The 20,739-nt window shown below is 35.1% G+C and overlaps 2 protein-coding genes across 6 annotated transcripts in view; one reads left to right on the top strand and one right to left on the bottom strand.

Annotated features, from left to right (window-relative positions):
* Positions 1-20,739, top strand: part of SOS1 (SOS Ras/Rac guanine nucleotide exchange factor 1) — a 144,507-nt gene that overhangs the window by 98,402 nt on the left and 25,366 nt on the right. For both annotated transcript variants that reach the window (XM_082745687.1, XM_082745686.1), the window contains exons 9-15: positions 1,500-1,627; positions 2,419-3,074; positions 12,583-12,664; positions 13,457-13,579; positions 13,886-13,989; positions 15,192-15,414; positions 16,572-16,691. In XM_082745687.1, the coding sequence (XP_082601813.1) occupies positions 1,500-1,627; positions 2,419-3,074; positions 12,583-12,664; positions 13,457-13,579; positions 13,886-13,989; positions 15,192-15,414; positions 16,572-16,691 (1,436 nt within the window). The remainder of the gene's footprint in view (positions 1-1,499; positions 1,628-2,418; positions 3,075-12,582; positions 12,665-13,456; positions 13,580-13,885; positions 13,990-15,191; positions 15,415-16,571; positions 16,692-20,739) is intronic.
* The window catches only part of ARHGEF33 (Rho guanine nucleotide exchange factor 33), a 124,841-nt gene continuing 111,215 nt past the window's right edge, over positions 7,114-20,739 (bottom strand). For 2 of the 4 annotated variants that reach the window (XM_082745706.1, XM_082745707.1), the window contains exon 20: positions 9,421-10,908. In XM_082745706.1, coding sequence (XP_082601832.1) covers positions 10,827-10,908 — 82 coding nt within the window. In that variant the 3' untranslated portion in view covers positions 9,421-10,826. Of the gene's footprint in view, positions 8,628-9,420; positions 10,909-20,739 lie in introns of those variants that run through there. The other 2 variants (XR_014315651.1, XM_082745692.1) reach the window with 2 other exon arrangements.

Below are 20,739 nucleotides of genomic sequence, written 5' to 3'. Positions count from 1 at the left end.
TTTTTTTATCCTTTGAGAAAAAAATATTTTTCCCCCTTTTTGGGAAATTATCTTGAAACACAGTTAACACAATTGAGACTACAAAGTGCAGATGGTCCTTTTTGTTGAAAGTATGGTGAGGTTTTAGTATCCAAAATTTGGATGATAAAACTGAGCATTAAATAGACATCACAATATGGTATTTACTTCTTCTGGAATACCTGAGCATTTATGATATTTTAAGCAAATTATTTTTATAAAAATGGTTGAGGCTTTGAGTAAGAAGTATGTCTACTTTTCACAAGTCATCAGTATGTGTATGTTTGTATAACTGATCTTTATCAGCTGAAATGAAAATGAATGTGTTGTTGATCTTTAAGGAATATCTCAACTATAAATCCTTAAAGTAATAATAATTACGCTCATTGAAAAGTAAACCTTTGCAAATTACTTTGAATATTTTATGGTTTTACTTCTCACATCTTTTCTTTTATGATAGAGAATAAGTGTTCTTAAATGTTGCATGAAAACTACTGATACATATTATTTATTAACATTTTCTTTTTGGTAGCCAGAAACAGGTTGAGAAGTTGACAGAATTCTTATCATCTATTATAACTCATACCTCAGTTAACTACTTGCTTGAATTATAGTCACCTGTTATATTGATAATTGGTGTTTATTGATGACCCAGTCCTTATTAAGTACAGACTTTCTGTCTAGCATATATAGTATATTTGCCACTAAAAGAAAATGTGCTTGAGTTTCACTAATGTATCTTAACCTGTGAATGCTGACAAAGTTCATGATACTAAACGTTAAACCTGTAGTAGAACTACAAAGAAAATAACTTAGACTTACTCTGTACATTATAAAGTGCTTTGATTTTTAATAAGAACCCCATTAGGTAGGCTTTTTACAAGCCTCATTTGATAGCTGAGAAAAATGAAACTCAGAAGTCAGATAATCTGCCCCAGTGTCACACAGAAGTAGAGGCAAAATTTGGTTCTAGGTTTTGTGTCTAAGTTCCTCTCCACTATACTCCATCTTTCTCTGTGTATTTGTCTTTTGAATCATCCTGTTGCTATGATAGTGCTGGAATCAGAAACCTAAGACCAAATTCCACGCTTGAGAAGAAACATCTCTGTGTGCTTACTACTGGGCAAATCCTATGCAGGTTAAGAGGATAATTTATGCCCCTCATCTGTTTTCAGACAAATGCTTCTGAGAAACTGCACATCACAGGCTGTCACAAGCTGTGACATCTTTTAACACTGCTTCTGCTTCCTTTTTTTTTTTTTTTTTTTAATGTGGAACACTCGGTTGTATGATAATACAGAAAATAATACCTAAAGAAAAAAACACTTTTTTGAAAGAATATATTTTATGACATGTTTAAAAATTTTATTGTTGCAGAAAGATTTGAATTACTGTTACTTTCATTCTTGAATAAAATGAGCTCCTGTTCTTTTCATCCAAAACTGTCCTGCGGGTTCAGATTTGTCATTTTGCCTTTGCAGCAGTTAGAAGAAAAGAGTGAAGATCAAGAAGACAAGGAATGTTTGAAACAAGCAATAACAGCTTTGCTTAATGTTCAGAGTGGTATGGAAAAAATATGTTCTAAAAGTCTTGCAAAACGAAGATTGAGGTGAATATTTTTACTTTTTTAATAATCTTCCCTTTCACTCTGAATATTCTGGTGTAAATTCAGGGATCCCAGTTCCCTCCTCAAGTAAACAATGAAGAAAATAGTTTTAGTGACAAGCTTGGTCTTTCAGAGGAAGTGACATCAAAGCCAAGAGAATTTGTTATTGTTTGAAAAACCTTTCATATTTGTGCATTTTCCTTGCATACTCCCAGACAAGACCTCCTGAGAGTCAACTGGTAAGCTAAAGGAGAGACAGAGAAAAATGTCTTGAGTAGATTTATGTCAACATCATCGTTCTGTCAAAGTAAAATTGGTAGTGTCCTTTATTTTAGGGATTATGTAACTTGAGGTATTAATTCAGATAACATTGCTTCCACTTTCTTAATTATAATATGTGCATGTTTGTTAGCTCTAGGTCTTGTCCACTTAAACATTTCTAAATAATTTTTTAAGTCTCTTAAATTATTTTTTTTACCATATTGGGCTACTTTTTAATATATGTCATTCTAAATATTTAGTAGCCAAGGTAGAAATAATCATTACCTAGCTAAGTTTATAGAGTAGAATTTCGTCAGTAGTCCTTGTTTCTTTTTAGAGCACTAAAAAAGTCTCTACTGTGTTGCTTTAGTTCCTAAAATGGTACAGTTTTGTAACACTAATATATTTGGAGAATTAGTGAAAACCTTCTCAGTGCAACTTTTTAAAATGTACTTTTCCATTGTCCTTTATTTACATGAATTCTTAGATTGTCTGTCGTCTGTGTACTAATAATGTTTTTTCCTTTATCCCAGTGAATCTGCATGTCGGTTTTATAGTCAGCAAATGAAGGGGAAACAACTAGCAATCAAGAAAATGAACGAGATTCAAAAGAATATTGATGGTTGGGAGGGAAAAGACATTGGACAGTGTTGCAATGAATTTATAATGGAAGGAACTCTTACACGTGTAGGAGCCAAACATGAGAGACACATATTTCTCTTTGATGGCTTAATGATTTGCTGTAAATCAAATCATGGGCAGCCAAGACTTCCTGGTGCTAGCAATGCAGAATACCGTCTTAAAGAAAAGTTTTTCATGAGAAAGGTACAAATTAATGACAAAGATGACACCAGTGAGTACAAGCATGCTTTTGAAATAATTTTAAAAGATGAAAATAGTGTTATATTTTCTGCCAAGTCAGCTGAAGAGAAAAACAATTGGATGGCAGCCTTGATATCTTTACAATACCGGAGTACGCTGGAGAGGATGCTTGATGTGACGATGCTGCAGGAAGAGAAGGAGGAGCAGATGAGGCTCCCTAGTGCCGATGTTTATAGATTTGCAGAGCCTGACTCTGAAGAGAATATAATATTTGAAGAAAACATGCAGCCCAAGGCTGGAATTCCAATTATCAAAGCAGGAACTGTTATTAAGCTAATAGAGAGGCTCACATACCATATGTATGCAGGTAAGGAATAAAAAGTGGCCTGTCACTTTTATTTTCCTGCTTCCAGCTGATTTTCTTTGCTGCACAAGTCACTGTGCCTAAAATAGAAAGCAGACTAACAACAAAAGATCTTCTGCATTATTTCGAGTTCATTTTCCTTTGCCTAAAAATACTGCCATTTATACTTTTGCTACCACCTTCACATATTATTTTTAACTTTATAACCAGAATTACAAATGGGAATATAAAATCACTTGGCTAAATTTATCCAATTAGTGGTGGAAACAAAACTAAAAGTAGTGCTAAATCATCATCATTAGGGTCTAACGACCTTTACCTCTTTTTCTTTTTTCTTTCTTCTCTTTCCATTACTGAGATTATAAAGTCAGTAAAAATTTTAGTGTACATTCATCACCAAAATTGTGCTGTAGTACAAATATGCACAGCATTATTTTTTCCTAATTTCTGTTCCTAAAACTTAGTTAAATTTAGCAATCCTGAAAGTCATTAAAGCTTTCAGGTTTTTTTGCACTTTACAACCGATGTCATTTAAGAAAACAATTTTACCTCAGCAGGGCAGTTTTTAGAGACAAACATGTCCAGACTACCTAGGAAGATTAGTAGAGACCAAATCAAATGTAATTTTTGAGAGTTAAGAAACAAACATAATGATTCTTTTTTTACTTTTCTTTTCTTTTTTTTTTTTTTAATTTTATTTATTTATTTGAAAGACGGAGATCACAAGTAGGCAGAGAGGCAGGCAGAGAGAGAGAGAGAGGGAAGCAGGCTTCCTGCGGAGCAGGGAGCCCGATGCGGGGCTCGATCCCAGGACCCTGAGATCATGACCTGAGCCAAAGGCAGCAGCCCAAACCACTGAGCCACCCAGGCGCCCCATGATTCTTTTTTTTAAGTAATTTTATTTCTTCTAGAAAGTCACCCATGATAATCCAGTGTTCCTCGACCTTCAACTTTCCTACACAATGGAAAGATTGGAAATTGTAAACTGTAGCGTATGGTATAGTTGAAAGAGCACCAAATCTGGATTTCCATGCTCACTCTATCACAGTTCCTTCAGGTCCCAGAACCTCAGTTTCCATCTCAAAAATGGAAACCTCACAACAGCAACCTCAGACTTGGAAAGAATAGATGAACTACGACCTGTAAAAACTCCTTGTAAACATAAACGTAAACTTACTTTCAAAGAGTGTTTTTAATTATAAAGAGATATTAACTCAAAACATAACTCTTAAAACATAAATGCTGCTCTAAGTAGTCGAATGTGAAAGTTAACCTCCATCCCTATACTTCCTGCTTAAATATATTCCTGTTTCTAGAAGATGTGTGTTTCTGAGGGAGGGTTTTTTTTTTTTTATTAGTGTTTTGTGTTTTCATTTATTTAAAGTCCTCTAAATAGGTTCTCAGTTCTCTCTGGAAGGTGTTCTGGCACCAGTTAAATTAAACTTTTAAAGATTCACTGTAAGAAAGATGAATAACTTTTGATAATGTTGATATATTCAACTTATTACATGTCCAGTCAGAACTACTTAAATGGCCTGGAAACTATCAGGGCCTCCTTCAAAAGAGTGAAATCAAGTTAGAATATTTTTATCAGTGATACCAAAGCACTTTTATGAATATAATATCTCATGATCTCCACATGTCTCTGTAATAAATAAGCCAGGATTTTGTTTTGTTTTTTAATTTTTATTTGGCCTCTAATTGGTGGTTCTTTTGATAGCCTATTCCATAGTGAAATATTAGTGTTTTTTGTAGGCTATTAAAAGCATTTTGGGTTCTCTAAACAGATTCCATTTGGTAGTAGCAGGCAGGAGCTGACACATGTTGAAGATAGTGAAAGAAGACTAGCCTGGGATTCCAATTTTTCTGTTGATTTTTCACCTAGAAACGTATGCAGTCAGTGTATTCATTTTACTGACTCAAAAATGAAAAAAACTAAGCATGGGAAAGTTAAATAAGCTGCCTATGATTTTACATGAAAAAGAAAACGATTATTCTGGTATCTTTTTTACATATGAAACTTTTCAAGAAATACCATTTATATTAATATGACCAATCTATTTTGTGATCTTCATCAACTTCTGTATACTCTTAAGATCTAGAATACAACTACAAAGATGTTCATTAAGTTACTCGAAAATTACGGTTGCAAAATATTTATTTCTTTGCTTTTTAAAGGAATTTTTAATGTTCTATAAGCTCAGATTGCTCTTCTTGCCACATTCTGATTTTTAAGGCTCTTACAAGATTCCCTGATTTCTTTAGCATAAGCACTCTAAACCATTCATCCTTTGATTTTCAATATGAAAACTATGGAATAATTTTCATGTTGAAGTGTGGAAAAGACTGTTTAAAGTAAAATTAATCCTTGGATTTTTATCTACCTAAGACAAAAGTTGTACTATTTTGTTTTGTTTCTTTCCTGTAGAGCAGTGTAAGTAGAAAAGTGCTAAAGACTCAACTAGTGTTTACTATCAGACCTCAGTGGTACTGGAGTTGGAAAACATTTTCAGATTCCAAATTTTTTAATATAATTGTTTCTGTAAAACTTGATTGTTGATGATAAATTTTTTTTAGACTGCTACATTTCATAGAACTAACATCATTAGTAAGCAGTTGCAGAATTACAATTAAATATTTTCTGGGAACTGTGCTTTTTATTTATTTTTTGAATGAGGACACTTTAAAACAAAACTTGAACAAGCATAGCTGAAAGTTTTTCTAGGGTATCTGAAGTTTCTCTCCTTGACATGCATGATGCTAGCCTAGTGTGTAGACATAGTACTTTTGCTGTGCTGTCTTACTAATTACTTTTGATAGTTCCTCTTATTTGTATTTAACTTTTAGCTTTTGAATAGAATCGTATTTTAAATGGTTTTATTTCTAGTTAGTATAAAACACTGAAATTTCTAGATTTGTAACACTTTGCAAAGTGTTTCACATTTAAATTGACAAGATTGCTTTACTTTTTTAAGAAATTAAAGTTTTTCAAAAATTCCTTTCATTAATTTCTTGAGGAATAAAATGCCAGTGTTGACTAGAAATGTGGCCAAGTTTTTTTTGTTTTTTGTTTTTTTTTTTGCATTTTTCTTTTCTTTCTTCTTTTGAGGCTTAATTGGATATTTTAACATAGGTCATGAAGGTATATTACTGGTGTAACTGGCATACACAAGCAACTTTCTTGAGTTGTGGTTCACAATACCTACAAATTAATATTAATTACTAGTTTATTTGAGCTCTTCTATAAGGTCTGTCACAAACATGTTACTGGCAATATGGGATGTGTTTTCAGTAGATGTCTATAAACTCGTAAACATGAAAGCAATTATTTTTTAAGGTCTCTTTCAGCTCAAAAGTACTCTTGAGTCCTCACTACAATAATAAGAGATCAAGTTACCATTTGTTTTTAGAATTATTGGTCTGCTATTTTGCAGAGGTGGGCGAGAGGTTTAGTTGGTAGATATTTTTATTGGAGAGAACATTCAGTGCAAAATGGGCTGAAATAAAGGCTAAAATTTAACTTGCACATTTTTATTATACAGAATTTTAATAAAAGACATTGGCTGTAATATATGAGAAAATTTAATATCCATTAAGCACCACTTACAGACCATTTTCTAGGTTCTGGATTGTTCAGAAATTGTCCAAAAAAACAAACAAAAACCAAACCAAAACAAAACAAAACACCCCAGAAGAAAAACTGGTTTAACCTTACTTAATTCAGACTTCACTATGGCTTTAGCCAACTTGATCCCTCAGGTGTTTTTAACAGTAATTTTGAAGCAGAGCTATAGATTTGCAGTGTTAGACAAGATGACCAATCTCTCACTAATACACAAAAACCCAAAGCCCCTGAAAGTTACATGATTTTCCAGAAGTCATACCAATTAATTGCAGAATGAAGACTAAAACTTAGGTTTCTTGATTCTTAACATACTGTACTTTTCACCATGTTACAGTGACTCATGTAAGACAAATTTTTTCAGTATTAAAATACATTTTTATTATAGATATCAAATAATAAAAATAAAGAGAACTTCTTGGTTGGTTTGAATTGCCAGTAATATAAGTGGCTTTTTCCTTATTGGACAAACACAAGTTTACTATGAAGATGTAAGCAGACTAATTTTTTTTCCTCTTATTGAAATAAATAATAATCTCTGGCTATAGATAAACTTCCATTTTAATGCATAGATTTTAGTATACAGTTAGCTATTGCGCATCATAATTTTACTTTTTAACAAAACCCAGTTTACTGGTGATGTTTGCTCTGTAAAGGAAAGCTTTCTGGGAGAAAAAGTTAAATTTAGGTAAATTAGAAAATGCTTAATTGTCGCTTAAAAGACTACACCAGGGTCTTACATGGAATTTGATTTATAGCTTATCTCTGAGATCCAGTATTTCTGGACATAGACTAATTTGCTCACTGCATCAGAACTTTGGAATTCATTTGAAATGCTGGAGAGGGGACACTGTCTAGTTAGATCATTCTGAATCTGGCAAGAATATGAAGAGACTTTCTTACCTACCTTAAGAGGAGCACAAAGCAAGGTTCATAAAAAAGAGATGAGAGTAGGGATTTTAATTCTGTTTCAGAGTTACCGGAAGGAAATAAAGTACAGATTAATTATTGAGACTTAAAACGACACGAGTAAAGAAATGTTCGGTAATGGTGTATCTGGTTTGACAATCTTACTTTAGAGAAATGAGGTGACCATGAGGTAGGGAAAATTCAGAACTGATATTATGTACAAATACAAGCTTTTCATATTGAAGTGTGGAAAAAAGGTGTATCCTGTGTGTGGTACTCTTTTCTAGAAAATGATATTGAAAAAACACAAGCCAGTTGATAGTTTTCTTTAAAGTATTTATTGCTATTTTACACCCTCAGAAAATCCTCAAAAACCTGCATTAGCTTTCTTTTGAGTTTGCGGCCTATATAAGTTCAGTTTGGGTGTCTTAACTTTAAAAAAAAAATCTTTTGAACAATTTTTGATCTATAGGGCAGTGCTGTTCTATTTTTAAACTCTCTGATAATTTTTTTTAAGTGTTTGTGCGTCAGCATAGCGTCTGTTTCCTTTTTTAAGGAATTCAAGAGTGATTGTTTATAAATCCTTGTTGAGAAGCTTATTGTTCCTTGTGGCTTTTTAAATGGCTGTATTAAAGGGAGAATTATCACATGAACAGACATCCTGATTAACAGCGGTTCACTATGGTGGGGGGAGGGGCATTCTTGACATAAATAACTCCATGTAACAAATATTTCATAAATTTTCATTGACCTTGCCAAATAAAATGTCAAGTGTCAATCAAAATAGGTACCTAAGAAGAAAGGATTGAATTATCACCTCAGATTTAGCGTGCTGTCTTCTGCATATTAACATAGGTATATTTTGAATTCCTAAGGTTTTGAAGAATTGTGCAGTGAAGTATTATCAAAGAATAGTTCTCAAGTGAAGGAGACAAGGCAGCAGAAAAAAGTCACTGCAGCTCCCGTTCGAAGTAACCTGGACCAGGGATTTGATGGGAGAGTTGGCAGCTACTGGTACAGAGAAACTGTATGGAGGGAAGGAAGCAGAGCAGCTAGTGAGCTTGGCGAAAACCTTAGTGCAGGGATTTGAGAATCTGGTAGAAATAATAATGAAGAAAAACCACAACAGAGCTTTTACTATGGCTCATACTGAAATTCACGTGGGGTTATGGTTGAGAAAGAGGTTTGTGGAATTTACATCCATAAGCAAGTAATAAACAGAAAGAGAAAGAGACTCTCAAAATAGCCAATTTTCATGTTCTCCACAAATATTTGCTCTCATGTTCTAAAACTAAAGCAACCCGGCTTTTGTATTTTTATGTATTTGCCTTCCATCTGTCTCTGCAACATCATTTTTTTAAAAGATTTTATTCATTTATTTGACAGATCATAAGTAGGCAGAGAGGCAGGGAGTGGTGGGGGGGGGGGGGAAGCAGGTTCCTTACTGAGCAGAGAGCCTGATGTGGGGCTCGATCCCAGGACCCTGAGATCATGACCTGAGCTGAAGGCAGAGGCTTATCCCACTGAACCACCCAGGTGCCCCTGCAACATCATTTTATAATACAGGTAGATAGCTGCTGCCTCAGAACCAACAGAGAGGGTAACACTCAGCCTTTATCATTGCCTGCGAGATGTAAGTAGGTAGTGCTTTGTTTTCTTACAAAGCTATGTAATCTGTACTTATTGGTGTGTATTTTTAAAATACTGAATTATCTTAGTCCTTCACCTCATCTGTAAGATACAGGTTTCCAAGGGTTAGCATGACATAGTACACGTGAGAATCAATGACGGGGGGAAATTAATAGAGATAAAAGTAGCTTCTGGAATATGTACCCTTTTTTTTTTTTAAATAAAATTTCAAATAGAGAGATGTCCTCAAATACAGATGTTAAGTTTTTCATTCATTAGCAGTTTTGTGTACCACTTGAGACTAAAAATGGAGTCTAAATCAATACAAGACGGGGAATATATGCAGCCTGTCAGATATTTTTTGAAAGTCCTTAAACTTTTGCCAATTTTTCTTGGTTTATTTTTAGCTTTTGCTGGTTTTTTTTTCTTTTTGGCAAGACTTCTCTTATTTCTCATCAAGCTAAAAACAACTTAAAAGTTGAGTCACTTTAGAATTTAGTACAACAGTGATGATTGTGGGAGTGTTTATTTCACTGCCCGCTTCACAAACGCCTCTTCTACATAGAGTGCACAGGAAGGTCCTGCTGCTACTTCCTACAGTCTGGAAGAAGGCTTAATTACGGAATCACAACTAGACTGCTAATTTTTTAATGACTCTCTAGTGCCCTGAACCGGATTAGCAGTTTGCAGCTACATTCCAAATTAATCATTTATTTAAGTTTCTGTAATGATTACATAACTCATGGAATTGTTCTTTGTATTTCTATGTCACAGCTGTGGAAACCTGAAGGCATCCTTTAATCCAGAGAGCTTATGTGAGACAGTAGAAAAAAGCATAAAATTAGGAGTCACACAATCTAGATTTTGGTTCCATCTCTGCCACTCGACTGTGTGACCTTGGATAAGTCTTAGTTCCTTCTCTCATATGTAGAAAGGAAAAACATCAGGGCCACTCACTTCACAGAAGTCATGTGGAATAAATTCTGTGAGTGCGCTTTGAAAAGTTCCGTAACAGAGATCAGTTGATATGATCCCCCTGTGACCTAAGTGGCACCGAGGCATATCATGACTTTCCCAGCATTGTCATTGTTACTAAGCTACTGAAACCAGATGTTTTGGTTGAAGATGGAAAGACCATTTTAAAGTCATTTGCCTTTAAAAACAGGCAGTTTCCTTAAAAAAATAATTCATTTAGAACTTGCTTTTATTCTGTTTTTCAGTTTTAAAGTACCTTTGATAGCCCAAACTCTTCAGCCTACCTTAGGTGGCATCTGAGGAGCAATGGATCTGAATATTGATTTTAGACTTTTAGACTATTGAAATAAAATTTTCCTTAAAAAAAAAAAAAAAAAAAAAGGTTGGGGGAGAGGCCAGCCTAAATTGAGAATACAGCTCAGGGATCCTTGAGACACTGTCTGCTGAGGGCCTGGGCTCGCTCTCCCTCAGTGTTGGCTCAGCGTCTCTACCGTGGCCACTGCTTTTGCTTCCTAAACACGTGATGTTTTGAGTAGCCTCACCTGACAAATAGATTTGCAGAACAGCAAGTAGATTCTTGAAAGGGAGGATTGTGATGAAATCGATATAAATCTCTGTTTTTAAAATCTCGTACAGCCTTCTGTTCTAAAATCTTTTCTTCTGGATGAGACATTAGTCTTTAACGTTTGAGGAACTCTGTAACTGAAGACAAACAATAAGATACCAACAGAGAGGAAATTACTAAAGGATTGTATATATTTAAATTACTGTTATCAGTAACCCGCTAGACTTGGAAGGTAAAGGAGGGGAGGGGCATTGAAAACCAGTATGTTTTTATTCTGTGAATTTTCTTTAATTCAAAAAAGCAGTATACATCCAAGGTTGTCTGATATTTAAACCAATTCATTATCTTGATTGCCATGTAAACAAATACATTAGGAATAGATTTTTACGACAAATCCATGCATTTGGTTTGGGGGAGGGAGTTTAATCTATTATCATTATTTTATGCTAAATTTAGCATGGTTCTTAGAATCAGCCTAAGTAGAAATTTTCCAAACAAATTAACTCTGATCTTGGGAAATCCTACGCTAATAAAGGACATTGTACTCACAAAGGATCCAGTGTGAAGCCTAACAAAAATAAAGGTACTTGCTACTCTCAATGAATTCATCATTCAATTAGAGCTTATCTTTGTGCAATTACTTTATAGCTTATTATCAAGTTCTCAAATGAATTTGAGATTAAAGAATATTTAGAGTTTTACAAACAAAAAAAATAATAAATTAGTTCTTACCAGTCCATAATGTAAAAAATAGGAAAAGGATGCTCCCAATAAAAAGGTTAATGAATTCTTCCCTCCTTTTTTTAATAACTTGCAACTAAATGTTGACCTTGGTGAAATTGTAGTTATAGAAGGAAGTGATTTTTGTTTGTTTGTTTGTTTGTTTATGTCCCTCATTATGGGAAAATGTCTCTCCCCGTTTATGCAGAAGATGACAGTCCTGGTCTCTAGTGCTGATGAAAAAACAGCAGTCTTTCTCCACAACTTGGGGGAGAAAACTGTCCAGGAAAGACTGCAGAAGGCCAGGCCTGGGGAAGTGATCACACTTAGGCAGCCTCCTGATTTACTTCATGGAGATGTGAATGAAAAGTGGGCCCTCTCACGGAAAGGGCTGGAGACTCCTGCTCTTATGACTGAACTCTTAGCGGGACTACTTGTAATAAAAGGAATTAAGTTGTGAATAGAACGAAATCCACATTCTCTCACACGTTTCGTAGTTTTAATAACTTCCAGGTATTCGTAAGCTTCTTCTAGCAGTTTTAAGACCTCTAGCGAATAAAATCATTGAGAAACTGTATTTAATGTAAGCTACACATTATAAGATCCAGTTTCAGGTTGTATGCTCTGTTAACATGATTTAAAGGAATCTAGATAACTGATCCTAGATAAACTAGTCTGGATGTCAGAAAAAGTAATGGGTTATTGCTGTGGTCTTTCTCTTCATGAGGGAGATAGAAACCAACTGAAATGTTCTGAGATCCAGGTAGCAGGTGGGAGCTTGTTTCCATGCTCTTTGCCTTTCTTTCTTCCCTTTGCATTCCTGCAACCCATGAGGACTTAAGTTCAGCTCGTCGGAGTGTGCCGAGGTCAAGAAGTAAGTTGATACAGAATCTTAGTAACCACAGTTTGCCACTAATTTAGGAAGCAGTCAAGCTAGCAGTTTGTTATAAAGTCCAAAACATTCTGTGTGGTCAGAAGAATTTTGGGAATTTTAAGATTATTTCATCTCTTTTGAAAATGTTAATTAATAATAGCTTGAATCATTCTGAATCAAAGATTTTAATAAAATAATTTTCCTTTTTTCTTCTTAGATCCCAATTTTGTTCGGACATTTCTTACAACATACAGATCCTTTTGTAAACCTCAAGAACTACTGAGTCTTATAATAGAAAGGTCTGTTAATGTAAAACGTTTAATTTTTTTTTTTTAAGAGATTGAGCTAAGATTCTGTGTTTCTCAGAAATAAATTGTAGGAGCTTTGAATTGTAGTTCATGAGTACTTTTTAAAGAAATAACTTCTCTTAAATGACCATTTATTTTATAATCTTTTTGTTTTGATTATTAAAGTATAAAAATAAGCATTTCTTTTCACATGGAAACGCAGTACTTGAAATTTCAAATTTATGGAATTAGTCAAGTTAAAGAACCATATAAAAATATATAATTTAGTTTTTGAAAATTTAAATTTTGATGATTTAGGTGTTCTAAACAGAATTTTTCAAATATATCACATGTTGAAGAAAATGGAGCTTAACATTAAGTGAACAAATACCATAATTAAGAAAAGTGTTTCAGTCACCGAAGGAACAGTCAACTCTTTAAGGGTTACCCTTAAAAAGTGTTATGGTAGCTGATTCAGAGTGATTACACAAGTCAAAAATGAACAGCAGTCCCATACTTGATAATCACATTTATTTTTAGATTTTGCATGTATTCTTTATCCTTTATTATGTTTCTTATTTTTTTAATATTGGCAAGTATTAATTTCTTTTTTAAAAATTAAAATAAGATCATTAACCTTTATATTATAGAAGCCTTACTTGTTTTTACTAATATGTATGTATATCCGTAGTAATTTTCACAGTTCTCTCTGTATTGTGCTGACTAGTGAAAAGGTGTATAGTTTTCTGTTTGTATACTCTGGTATTACTAGTATTTTCATTAGTTTGTTCTGTTTTATGTTAGGTTTGAAATTCCAGAGCCTGAGCCCACAGAAGCTGATCGCATAGCTATAGAGAATGGAGATCAGCCCTTGAGTGCAGAACTAAAAAGGTTTAGAAAAGAATACATACAGCCTGTACAGCTGCGGTAAGCAGTAAGGAAATAACTGAAGTGATGAAGTCTGTAGTGAACTTTTGTTTCAGAGTTGAAGTAAATAAGGACCTTTCCCAACCAAGGAGGAGGTAACAAGTAAAATGAGTGAAGTGAAGAGCAATTATCAGAAATTATTGTATAAGTCTTAATTAACATAGAATCTTGAAAGTGGTAAGCCACTACTTACAAAATCATTTAATTTGGAAAGAATTACTGTTTTAATTTATACCGTTCATCATGGTAAACACCTATGTCTGAGTTCCCATGTAATTCAGTTATTCTTTTGTGTTAATGCCATAGAGTATTAAATGTATGTCGGCATTGGGTAGAGCACCACTTCTATGATTTTGAAAGGGATGCAGATCTTTTGCAGCGAATGGAAGAATTTATTGGAACAGTGAGAGGTATGGTTTTTTTAAGTGCTTAGTTTTATATGTAATAAAAGTGCCAATGTGGTGACTATCAACTGACGTCTTTATTGTTCGTGTTAAGAGTTGTTTAGAACGGTGGCAGCACAACGGTTTGAAAAAGTTGAAAATTTTCATGAAACAACATGTTGACCTACAAATTGCTCAGTAATCATCCTGTTGACCCAATGTATTTTCATTTAGTAAATCAACTTAGTGGTTACTTTGGAATTGGATAGAAAAAGTCTCGATTTATGCTGTTTTTCTACTTATCTGAAGCTATGTGTATCAGAGGACAATTAGGAACTGGTGTGCCATCAGAACACCACTGCTGGAGACTAGGTGGTTCCCAGTTAGGGGATTAGATCCTGTATTAGAGAGGCCACAGAGCAGATTGAATTGAGAGCCAAGAAACAGCAGTTCTGTTCTGAATGAACACTGCCACTCACTAGATACATGACTTTAGACAAAACCACTCTGATTCTCTAGACTCTGGTTTCCTCATCAGTAACATGAAGAGAGCAAGACTCAGTGATGTCAGAATTTCCCCTCGAGTTTTAAAGATTCCATAATTGTATAGGTCTAAGAATGTCCTAGACAAACTTGATTCTAATTTCCACAGTGTGCTGTAAATGAGAATCAGAAAATAAAGCGTTGAATAAGAGTACTTTCACGCATAGTACAAAATAGCCACATCAAAAACGCACCTTAATGTGAAGGAAATATCCTCTGGTGCCATTTGGTTTATAAAATGCAGTGTTAATTAGATTAATAATGAATGTGTATCGTCTGTCCTTATGAATCCCATGCACGCAATATCTTTTTTTAATGGAAGATTATAAAATAATATTTTGAACTGAAGTTCAGAACAAGAGAGGTAAAAAAATCTATGAATAAATTACTTTCTAATTTTATTTTGAAAGGATATAGAAGAATATGTACCAGACTATTAACAATGGTGACCCATGTGAAGAAGACTGAGATTGGGACAGGGAATGGGAAATGATAAAGGGGAACTTCCATTTTTTTATTTTGATCATTTGAACTTTGTAATAGCAAAGATATATTTAAGTATCACTTGTCTGATTTTAAAATATTTTAAAAGGGGGGCACCTGGGTGGCTCAGTTAAAATATTTTAAAAGGATAAAATATTGAGTGAAAAGTATTTAAATGTTATTTAAAATGTAATGTATTTCAGGTAAAGCTATGAAAAAATGGGTTGAATCCATCACTAAAATAATCCAAAGGAAAAAAATTGCAAGAGACAATGGACCAGGTCATAATATTACATTTCAGAGCTCACCTCCCACGGTTGAGTGGCATATAAGCAGGCCTGGGCACATAGAGACTTTTGACCTGCTCACCTTACACCCAATAGAAATTGCTCGACAACTCACTTTACTTGAATCAGATCTATATAGGTATGTAATTTTACATTCAAGCTGAAAAATCATTTCAAAGGAATTAATTTTTTAAATGAAATACTGGTATTTGCCTTATAGGGATGTGATAAGACATAAATGAGCTGGTACATGAAGTGTGTAGTAATACAGCCTTGATCCACAGAAGGTCTCCCCTTCTTTCACTCCCTGATCTGCCCACTCTGCCTGGAGTTGCAGCTTCTGTCTGTCTGTAGTCACTCCTCGCTGGCAAAGCTGACTGCACATCCCGGCTTTTCCAATCACTGGCTTGGTATCCTTGGGCAACTTTAGCCTTTCTGTTTAATTAACTTTTATCACTCTCTGTCCCTTAGCTTCCTCGGGATTAAAATGGGGCTAATAATAGTACCTATAACAGGCTGTTGTGAGAGTGAAAATCGTCAGTATATATATAGAGTGCTTAGCACATTGCCCAAAGCAAGGTCAGGCTCAATAAGTTAGCTGTTGCCCTTGTATTTGTGAACTGAAGTCATGGCCAGTCATAGCCTTTTTTAGTTTTTCTACGTTGATATAACTACCGTCTCAGTCCATTTCTCATTTTAAATGGAGACTATTTAGAAGTTAGAATTGCAAACAAGCTTTTGTAATAACTAAATGAAAAGAACTAAATTTATAGATCTCCATCCACTCCAAAGATCCTCACTATTCCCAAAGACTAATGTAAGAATCTATTTATTTCATTTATTTACCAAGACTTTTCTGTGATAGGGTTTTCCCTGCTCCTTTAGAGGGGGGAAAAAAAAAAAGATTTATGAATTGCAGTGATTACTGTATCTTCAACGAACTGATTATTTAAACCATTATTTAAAAGAACCATCCCGAATTACATTGTCACCCTAATTCATTAAATAATATTTATAAGTGCTGGGAAAGATACTATGAAAAAAAATCCCAATGTGGCCAAAAGCAAAATGTTATTATAAAGTGATTAAGTACACAGGTACATGCGTAAAAATATTTTTTAATCTATAGAAAAATATCCATAATTGTAAACTTTTGTTATACCTTGTTTTCATAAACCTTTCTGTTGGAGTTAAAAGAAGGCTTAGATGGGAGTTTAGTTTTATTTACCTCATTTACTTAATAAAACAGCATCCTAGCGGGAAAAGTATTCATGTAGAATTATGTCTTGATTTTAGAGCTGTACAACCATCAGAATTAGTTGGAAGTGTGTGGACTAAAGAAGACAAAGAAATTAATTCTCCTAATCTCCTAAAAATGATCCGGCATACCACGAATCTCACTCTGTGGTTTGAGAAGTAAGTATCACCGACATTCTTACATTTCGTAGCAGTCAGCTATTATGATTTTAAATGCAGTTCTATTTGAATACATCTCAAGTTCTTTTTTTGTTCCTCTGTTCCTCCTTTCTTTTGAGTGGCTAGTTTTCTAATGTAGCATTTTCATTTCATTAATGATTTTTTGAGGGTTTGTTTAGTGAACACTTGAAAGTTTACCATCTACATCTTCTCGGAATTGCTTGAGATTTATACTCGCTTAATTCCAGGGATAGATAGAAATGTTCCTCCTATATAGCTGTATTCCCTGTCTCCCTTTTTTGTGTTAATATCGTAATATGTATTCCACATAATAATGATGCAGAGCTAATAATTTATTGTAACAGTTGTTGCTTTGCCATTTGTTATTACTTTCTTAGCCCATTATACTTTGCTCTCACCCAAAGCCTCTGTGTAGTTATTGGCAATATATTACATATATATATATCTTACAGGTCCAACATTACATTATGTACACATTATTTTATACAGTTGGTTTTTAAATCAGTTAAGAGAAGCCATAAGAACAAGATATGCACTTAGAGTGTCTTACATAATCATAGATTTACTGCTATCGGGGCTCTTTGTTTCTGTGGGTTTGTGCTACTATCTGGGGTTCCTTGCTGTCAGCCCAGAGAACCTCCCTTAGTATTTCTCTGACAGTGGGTTTGCTAGCAACAGACTCTCTGTTTTTGTTTATCTGGGAAAGTCTTTATTTTGCCTTCATCTTTGAACAATAGCTTTATCTTCAAGTTAACTGATTATTTCTTCTGCCACTTCAAATGGTCTATTAAGCCCCTTAAGTAAGTTTTTTATTTTAACTGTTGTATTTTTGAATTTCAGAGTTTCTGTTTGGTTCCTCTTATCATTGCTGTGTCTTTTATGATACTCTGTGCTGCACATTGTCATCCTATCTTCTTGTACTTTTTAATTCTGTGAACATATTCATAATCACTACTTTGAAATCTTTTCCTGTTAAATCTGTGTCCTTCTCACAGGCTGTTACTGTTCCCTGCCTTTTTTTTTCTCCCAAGAATGTGTCATACAGTAGTTCCCCTATATCCATGGAGGATTTGTTTCAAGGCCCCCGGTGGATGCCTGAAACCATGGATAGTACCAAACCCTACATACCCTATGTCTTTTTCCTCTACATACATACCTATGATAAAATTTAATTTATAAATTAAGCACGATAAGAAATTAACAATAACAACATAGAACATTTATAACAATATAACAAAAGTATGTGAATGTGGTTTCTCTCTCTCAAAATATCTTCCTGTACTGTACTCACCCTCCTTGTGATGCTGTGAGATGGTAAAATGCCTGCCCGACGAGACGAAGTGATGTGACTGCCCAGACAGCGTGGCCTGGCCTCGGGCTACTCACGACCTTCTCACCGTACCTCAAAAGAATGATCATCTGTGGGCCTATGGGCTTCCTTCATTGTTCTCCAGAGCACCCTTAGGTTGCAAGAGCCAAGAGAGTAGAAGCTGTTTGATTGAGCCTGCCCTCTCGAGCTCAGGATGATGGCAAGCTTCTCTGAAACGTTCCTGCTCTAACAGCCGAATATGGGGTTTGGGGGTGGTGTGTGAGGTCCTTTTTGCTCACCTCTCCTGGCATGGAACCGTGGCCCCAGGAACCAGGGAAAGACTATCTCCCCAGCATTCTCAGTGTGCCCCATTCCCGTGAAAGCCTAGGTTCCAGGTCAGAGATCGGCAGAAGAAGGGAGTCCCCACTCCTCAGCGGCGCGCCGCAGGGATTTAGCCTCAGCCGCAGGGCAGCTGGGGACTGGATGAGAACCGCGGAAGTCGTGTTCCTCCAGAGAAGAAACCGCTCCCGCTGGGAGCTAGGTGGGAAGGGAGGCCTGGTGCTCGGCAGCGGCGCTGTCTGGAGCAGACTCTTGCCCTCTGCCGCCAGCGGTTCTCTGAGAGGAAGGAGGGAGCGGGCTTGGTTCAAATGCCAGAAACTCTAGCCCTTCTCACTGAATTTTTGTAGATTTTCCTAAAGAGATGTTTCTTCATTTGCCATCTGCCCTTAGGACCATTTCTAGAGACTTTAAATGTTGGGGGGGTATTTATATTATGTTTGTATTTTTATACATGTATAACTTGAGGAGTGGGTGAGCAGCGCTGCTTACATACACTGTGATACCCGCAACCCAGCGTCTCAGGGCAGTTTCACAGTTGGCGCCACCGAGTGGCATTTTATACACTGGCCATATTTTTTTTCTGAGTAAATATAGTGTAATTAGTTGACTCATATTTGATAAGGGTGATGTGAGGTTCCCACAGATCATACTGGAATTATCAGAACAAGAGGCCAGTGACATAGGGAATGACTAGAATCTAAGCTGGGATGTGGACAAAGACTTGAAAGCAGTTCCTAAAGAGAAGTAAACATTCCAAGTCACTTGTGTTATTTTATGTTATTATCTCTTAGCCTCTAAAAAGTAAAACTTGGGGGGCACCTGGGTGGCTCAGTCATTAAAGCGTCTGACCCTTGATTCTGGCAGTCATAATCTCAGGGTCATGAGATGGAGCCCCACGTCGGGCTCCGTGCTCAGCTGGAAGTCCACTTGGGATTCTCTGTCTCCCTTTGCCGAGGGAACCCCCAGCCCCTGCTTTCTTGCTCCCTCTAAAATTTAAAAAAAAAAAAAATCTTTAAAAAAAAGTAAAACTTTAGAATTTTCCCTCTAAATGTTACTTCCTGATTTCTTCATTATCAGATTAAATAATTATACTTCAGGATGCAGAAGACCTTTTCTATCATAAATAAAGTTTATGTCTGTAAGGAGGAAACAACTGATAGGAGAGACTGTTTTCATCTCTGTTCTATTTTTTTTAACAGATGACTGAAAAGGCGGCCTTTTCCTACACTTTTTCCTTTTTCTTTTTTTTTATAATTGTTGTAAGAGCACTTAACATGAGAGGTACCCTCTTAACAGATTTTCTCAATGTATAATACAGTATTGTTCATTTATAGGCATAATGTACAGTGGATCTCTAGAAGTTATTCATCTTGTATAACTGAAATTTTATACGTGCTACTTGGCAACTCCCTATTTTCCCCTTCCCGTAGCTCCTGGCAATCAGCATTCTATGCTTCCATAATTTTGACTATTTTAGATTCCTCATACATGTAGATTCATACAGTGTTGGTCTTTCTGTGACTGGCTTATTCCACTTAGAATAATGTCTTCAGTGTTCATCGGTGTGGTCACAGATTGCAGGATTTTCTTTTTAAGGCTGAGTAATATTCTATCCTGTGTTTATACCACATTTTCTTTATCCATTCATCCGTAGATGGGCATTAGAATTGTTTCCACATCGTGGCTATCGTGACCAAACACTGTAACGAACATGGAACGCTAATATCTGTTTGAGACCCTGACTTCAGTACGTTTGAATAAATAACCAAAAGTGGAATTGTTGGACCAATCATATGATAGCTCTTTTTTTAATTTTCATGAACATCCATACTGTTTTCCAGATAGCTATACCAGTTTGCATTCCCCTCACCAGCATATACAAGGGTTCCAATTCTGGCCTTTCCAGTTGAGAAGTTCTTGTTCATTTGCTACAATGGTTCTTAGCCATGCATGTACATTAGAATTGGAGTCACCTAGGGATGAATTACCCCAGACTTACCTGGTTTTTACAAAAACTCCACAGGTCATCTCAGTCTGTATATCTACATAATATCAACTGAAATAGTTAAATAAAAGATGTAAATATATTTGTACCTTTTTAAATGTCCAGCTAACTAGTTAGCCAGTGTATGACATATTTCTAGAGATCCAGCTGCTTTAAACATGTAAACATGTTATGTTTAATTTGATAGCAAGACAAATTCATTTTGATAGTTTTACAATAGTTATTTTCTTGGTGGCAGGTTACTTTCATTGGACAATAATGTAATTTTCACCTTTACATTTTAAAAAATGTTCAATATTGATTTATATTTATTTTTCTATTTATGTATTCTGGTCTTTTCTTAGATTATAAGTTAATTATTATCAAAAACCAAG

This window comes from Mustela nivalis (assembly GCF_964662115.1).
Source record: "Mustela nivalis genome assembly, chromosome: 8".
Classification (NCBI taxonomy): domain Eukaryota; kingdom Metazoa; phylum Chordata; class Mammalia; order Carnivora; family Mustelidae; genus Mustela; species Mustela nivalis.
Note: the sequence above shows the minus strand (reverse complement) of the source record. Positions and strands in the feature narration are given on the sequence as shown.